Raw genomic sequence first — 6,896 nt, forward strand, 5'->3', positions numbered from 1 at the left:
TTTGAGTGCTGTTTTACTTGACATAGGCCCATATAATAGCTATACAATATGGTTAATGTGTTAGACGTGCTATGGTGAAACACTATTATTCATGTGTTTTGATTTGTCTGTGTGCGTCGAAGTCAGGTTGACGTCACTAAATTTGACAAAACGAAACGACTCATGGCATATGCGGAAGTTATAGCCTACTTTCTGTTAAAAAAGTAGCATCTGGCCCTAATTTCATAAATATTTATACGTTATATATTTTAAAACAATGTATGTGAATAATATCAGGGCACTATGATGATCACCAGGTAGGATGATTTCTGAATGAAACGCTGTTTGGACAAAGGCGTGTAACGTACGGCTAGGTTTAAGGTTATAGCCTATCCCAGAAAGCATTAGCGCTGGTGTTTGCTTTTGGTTTGTCTGCTTTGGCCATCGACTGTTTTGTTTAAACAAACATTTACCGGATAGCCTACCGCATTGAACGTCATGAATAAATTAAACATGCTTGGTTTATTAGGCAAAGAGACGTATCTGCAGTAAATAGCTAGTAACATTTTTAATTTAGTCACTTAGTGTTAACATTTTGTATTAGCCTACCATGCTCAGTGCAGTTAGTTTTAGTTTATATATTTTGATTTGCCTAGCATTACAGTGCATTTAAGGTTTTCCAAAAAGGTAAGATGGGTGAAGAACTAACTGAAGATCAACTGCTAAACTGTACGTTAACAATTTAGAGATTTTAACCTGTGCATGATGATGATGGAACATCCAATATATTATTTAGAGAAATAATTTGAATGTTTGCTAAAGTAATGGTAAATTGATGGATTTTAACAGTTTAGTTGAATAATGATTGATGGTCAAATGACAGAATGCATTCAAAGAGAGATTCTGAGTTAGGCTATAGACCTATGTTTTATATTTTCTTTTAATGAAAAGAATTATCAATTATAGCAACAGAATGATTCCATTTAATTGGCCTAAACATAGGTGTTGTATTGAAGTATTGATTAAATTCATCATGGAACCAAAATTGGCAGTTCTTATTTCTATTTATTATAAATGAATCATCCGTGCACATCATTATTTTAAAATGCATGTTTCCTTGTGAGAGACAAACTCACATAAGTTCAACCAATAGCAAACCACAACCACCCACAATCAATTCCCTGTGGACAATCCATCTTTTTTTGTTCTTATTCGAGAAGCCATTTCACTCATACGTCACAATAAGAAAGACTGTTGCAACTTCCGTTTCATGCCAACTTTAAATGAAGACATTCTGCCCCAGTTGTGATGGGGCATCTTACATAACAGGTCACTTCAAAATAAAAAAACAATATTTCTTTTTACAAAACCTACATGAAAAACTGTGTCCGCAAATGACTGGTTCACAAACGGTCATATTCACAGATCACTGTTACCCAATGACCCAATAACTGTTCAGATAGAATCAGTCTTACAAATATTGACGTTCTGACTAATAAGAGCATAATCATTCACATATTGTGTTGAGATGAGATTTGGTGCCTTCTATTTTGTGTCTTGCACCTGATTTTCATTAATTTGGGTGTGTGAGCTTTCTATGAACGTTTAAAAGTTGCTAGCAAAATGCTCTTCTGGTTGAGGTTAAGTAAATCGTTTTTTTGTGTGTGTGTGTGTGTGTTTCTACAGTTTCAGCTTCATCTGTGTGTTTGCAGTGCTGATAAACAAAGGTGAGCATGAAATAAACACTTTTACTGCAAAATGGTAGACTGTGTTTCCAGTTAATGTGTGTGTCATTTCAGTGTCTCTGCAGGAAACAGTAAAGGCTGTTATTGGTGGTTCTGTCGTCCTGCCGTGTTCTTCCACTAAAGATTGTAAACTTCAAGACATTAATGTACACTGGAGACACAATGGCAGCAAGATTGTGTGTGATATACTTGAAGGCCGTCATTCAGAGACACAGGACCCAGACTACAAGAACAGAGCTGAAACATTCCCTGAAGAGTATGAGAGAGGAAACTTCTCCATCAAACTCACAGATCTCACTCACACTGATGCAGGAGAGTTCAGCTGCCTCATCTCACACTCATCTGAGCTTCAGACTGTACTGCTGACCATCAACGGTGTGTGGAACTTGTTTATTAATACATGATTAAAGTTGATGTTCACTAGTGATGCTGCTGTATATAAATTATAGTCGGATCTGTTGTCTTTATCACAGTGTAGACATGTTTTTTCATAATTTTTTTGGGTTGCAGAATCAACAGCAGAAAAAGGAAATGGAATAATTGATCAAGGAAACCAAAGAGAAGAAACAGGTTCAGATGTGGTGACATCATCACCTTTGCTCTGGATTGTACCTGTAGTATTGTTAGCGATTATAGCTGGTTTAATCATATTTCTCTTGAGAAAAAGAATCCACGCTGCCTTATTCTCATCTGAACAACAACCAACAGAGACAGAAATGACAAGTCAGGTCTAAAAGCTTTTTTGATATTTTGTTCAAAATAAAAATGAATGAGTCTGTCATGTTTCTGCATGAACAATTCTGCACCACAAGTGTTCTTTCATAATGTTGTGTTTGCCAGTATTAAATGCATTTTACACTCTGTATGTATTATTTTATGTTTGATAAAATGTATCAAAAATCAGAACAATCAGATCATTTTTTCAGAACAATGAATCAATTGGATAAGATGTTTCAGGACAATGTTGTGATATCATGGCATTTGCTTATATTGTCTGTATTATTTGATCATTATTGTCCTTGCAAAGATAATTGAAGCTGCGTTATTCTCTTTTGTCATGAAAGAACGAAACGTGACAGGCAGATTTAAAAGTGTCACCTTTCACTTTTCTGACAAATTGTTTCAGGCTTCATTGGTTCTTTCAAGTTGTTTTGAGCTGTTAAATTCTTTCTATTGGCATCCTGTTATTCTTATACAGAATGTATAACAGAAAAGGATCTCGAAACACTGAAACAGGAACATTGTTTGCTAAAAAAAGTCCGTTAATATGTTAATGCTGCCTGACCATTTCTGCCCTTTCATGGTGTTGTGCTTGAAATATTACATTTATTCTGTATTTTTTATGTATTTATCTTTACATAAATCATGTTTGTTAAAATATGAACTGCTCATCGTTCACTGATTCATTAATTCTTGATATCACATCATTTTTCTTTCTTTCTGTGTACATACAAGATAAAACAGATGAATATGTTGCTCATGTTGAGATCTGACAGAACACAACTACACTAAACACACTCCACAAATGAGTACATGGTGTCTTTGTCTTTAACCTTTAACACATTTGCATCATGTGCACGACTCCAGCAGATTGTTCATTTACATGTTTCCTGACACCAGTTTAACCTTGTTTAATACATATCTAGTCTTTAAGACTTTTATGCACCTTTACTTAATCACATTTGAAAAGCTTTTTGAGACCAGTTACTATCGAAGCGTTACAGCAGTTTTCCCACATTAAACACAAAGTGTAACTCATGTTAAAAACACATCAATGTGAAAATTCACATCAGACATGTGCTTGTGTATTTAATGACGTAGAACAAAAAATGAAAGTCTCTATACGTAATGTTAACAACCTTATTTTATTCACAAATAGTGAATATAACAGGAAATTCCTGATGGAACCATGAATGGCTCAAATGCACATTCTCTTCCGGGTTTTATGAAAACAATGCAAATATTGAAGACGCATGCATATATTGTTTAATAAAAAGTCACATATGTGCTCTTGTATGCAGCAAATGTACATAGGCTACACTATTAGACAAATAATATTTGAAGACAAATATTGTGTAGTACTTTGTAATAATGTGAAATAATAGGTGTATTAAGCAAAACAAATATGTGTGTGCTTGATGAAAACAATCAATTCATTCCACAAACCTGTAAATGAAAAGACAAATTCATGAAGAAAAAAAACAGGCTGTATGCTTTTTTTCCAGTTCTTGCTCTTTTGGTTTCTGCACACACATGGGTGTTACTGGAAATTCTGCATTCATATCATGTTTTTTTTTAGTGACAGTAAACTAAAGTCAAGACTAGGAATGACAGCAGGAATGTTGAAGACACAATAGGAAAAAGGTTCAGTTTAAATAGATCAGATATAACTATATAATATATTTTCCTCTCTCTCTCTCTCTCTCTGTGTGTGTACTGTTATTAATGTTTGTTCATTTTCAGAGGGAAATTCACTGACTTGTCTAATAAATATCCTCCTGTTATCAGTTAAATATGCTACTGACGCTGTTAATAAACAAGCCCAATCTGAAAGGCAAATTTCTCTGCAGCTCATGAATGTGGGTGTCACTGAAACTCTACGTTCCTGCCCTGCATTCTTCCTCGCTCTTTCAGTGATAATGAACTGAAGTCGTGACATGATGGTGTGTTAAGATTCAAAGATGACAGGAATATATAAAACATAATTCGGAGAAATTATTCACTTGAGAATCAGGATCCAGAACACAATGTTTCCCAGAGGAGTTCACGAAAGGACGCTTCGATCTCACACTCATGTAAGTTAATAACAAAATGGAATCATTATTCAATTATTTTTTAAAATGTTTATTTATACTGTGCTTTTATAATTTAAATTAATAAAAAAAATTATAAAAAAGGAAAATTATACAGCCTAAAACTTTTATTTCTGACTGATGTGACTCATCGGTTGAATTCTCTTAATCATGACAGATCCTGATTAAATGATCCATCTTTATTTTAACTGATAACCGTATATCTCTGAATATCATGAATTTTGTGCTGTTTTATTGATGAACTGAAGTACAGACATGACAAACAGATTGTTGTCGATACAATGACTTGCAGCAGAAACAATATAATTGATGGCGAAGATTCAGAAGGTCAAAAGCCAAAGTACAAACATTCCCTGTAAAGCATGTGTCAGTCAACTTCAACTTCTCTGACACTCAGTATTTTTAAATATACTTGAATATCATTGAGGACGAATAAGACATCATATCCGGTGCGCATGCGTCTGTCTGATCATTTCACGGTTGTTTCCGTAGATGCATCAAGCCTCGACATACGGAATTATTTTCTTTTCTTGAAAAACTATTGTTTCATCATAATTTCTGAAATGTTTGATATATATTAATACAGTATTGAAAATATTAGGGCATCATGATTGTGAGGTATGTTCTGACTCTGAGTGAAAAACTTGAACAAATGTGCCGTACTTTTCCATACTTATGTGCTTATGTGTCGGTGTTTGGCCTGATATGTTTTGGTCTTCAACTGCTTCACTTAAACAGAACAAAAACATTTTGACATTGCTAATACTTTAAACGTGGATTGAGTAATGCATGACTATAACATGTTTACCTGCAGGGAAATAGCTTTAACTTTGTTTTGATTTATTCATTAGCATTTAGCATTAGCATTTTGTACGACCATCTCATTGCTTATGCAATTATTCGTTTTATGTGATACTAATTTGATTTGTCTATAGTCTCTATAGTGAATTCAATGAATTCAGGTTTTACCAGTGGAGTAAGGCAGCTTTAAGAACATTTACTGCTAAACAGTAACATTTACAGATGAGTTTACCACACAGGATGATGATGATGATGATGATGATGATGATGCAAAGAAAAGGCCTAAGATTTTCTTTTTTTTTCCAGTTTGAAATGCTTCCACTCAGTTATCCAATAGTAAATTATGAATAATGAGTGTATTTTATGTAATTATTCAATAATGACTAAATTACAGTAACTATTTAGTAAATGATAAAGACCAAATTATCTAATTTGAACAATTTACTTCAAAATCAAAACAAGATGTTCTAAACAGATCTGAATGAATTACTTTTAGAGGCTTTATACTCATCAGGAACCTACAGGAAACAATTTTTTTTTTCTGTTTCTGCAGATACTGCTTCATCTGTGTGTTTACAGTGCTGATAAATAAAGGTGAGAACAAAACAAACCGAATTTAAAAGATAAAGTAATGCCACAGATTGGGTGTTCACAGTTTCTGTGGTTTCAGTGTTTCTGCAGGAAACAGTAGAGGCTGTTATTGGTGGTTCTGTTGTTCTGCCGTGTTCTTCCACTGAACATGATCTTAAAGCTCAAGACATTAATGTACACTGGAGACACAATGGCAGCAAGCTTGTGTATGATATAGTCGGGCATAAAGATTCATTATCAGAACAGGACCAGTACAAGAACAGAGCCGAAACTTTCCCAAAGGAGTATGATAAAGGAAACTTCTCACTCAAACTCAACAATCTTCAATTCGCTGATGGAGGAATATACAGCTGCCAAATCACTCCATCAGACGAACAGGAGATTGTACAGCTGATCATCAACGGTGTGTGAAACTGGCCTATTAATTCATGATTAAATAGTTGGCATTCACTAGTAATGTTCCAGTATAATTATGGATGGATTTGTTGTCTTTATCACAGTGCAGACATGTTTTTTCTTTACTTTTTTTATTGCAGAATCAACAGCAGAAAAAGGAAATGTAATAATTGATCAAGGAAACCAAAGAGAAGAAACAGAACCAGATGTGGTGACATCATTGCCTTTGCACTGGATTTACATTGTATTACCTGTTGTATTATTAGTGCTTATAGCTGGTTTAATCATATTTCTCTTGAGAAAAAGAATCCACGGTGCCTTATTCTCATCTGAACAACAACCAACAGAGACAGAAATGAAAATTCAGGTCTAACAGCTTTCATTGGTTTATTATGGTGTAAAAGGCACTGTTTTTGTGCTGGAATATTCTTGCCTTATACACTGCATTGGTAACCTTTTTGGCTAAAGAAAAAGTGAGTCTGTCCGTGTGTTTCTGCCTGAATAAATCTGCAACCCAAGTGTTATTTCATCATGTTGTGTTTAAATGCCTTTTGTATTCTGTATGCATTAT

At 34.2% G+C, this 6,896-nt stretch overlaps 1 protein-coding gene across 1 annotated transcript; it reads left to right on the plus strand.

Annotated features, from left to right (window-relative positions):
* Positions 1-216: 216 nt before the first annotated feature.
* Positions 217-3,089, plus strand: LOC130103543 (ICOS ligand-like). Its single transcript, XM_056269792.1, has 4 exons — positions 217-296; positions 1,666-1,706; positions 1,779-2,099; positions 2,235-3,089. Exons 1-4 carry the CDS (start codon positions 283-285, stop codon positions 2,456-2,458), a joined length of 600 nt encoding a protein of 199 aa, XP_056125767.1. The 5' UTR covers positions 217-282; the 3' UTR covers positions 2,459-3,089.
* Positions 3,090-6,896: the final 3,807 nt, after the last annotated feature.

Source organism: Rhinichthys klamathensis, unplaced genomic scaffold (assembly GCF_029890125.1).
Source record: "Rhinichthys klamathensis goyatoka isolate OS25496 unplaced genomic scaffold, OSU_Roscu_1.1 h1tg000289l_1, whole genome shotgun sequence".
NCBI classification, from domain to species: Eukaryota; Metazoa; Chordata; class Actinopteri; order Cypriniformes; family Leuciscidae; genus Rhinichthys; species Rhinichthys klamathensis.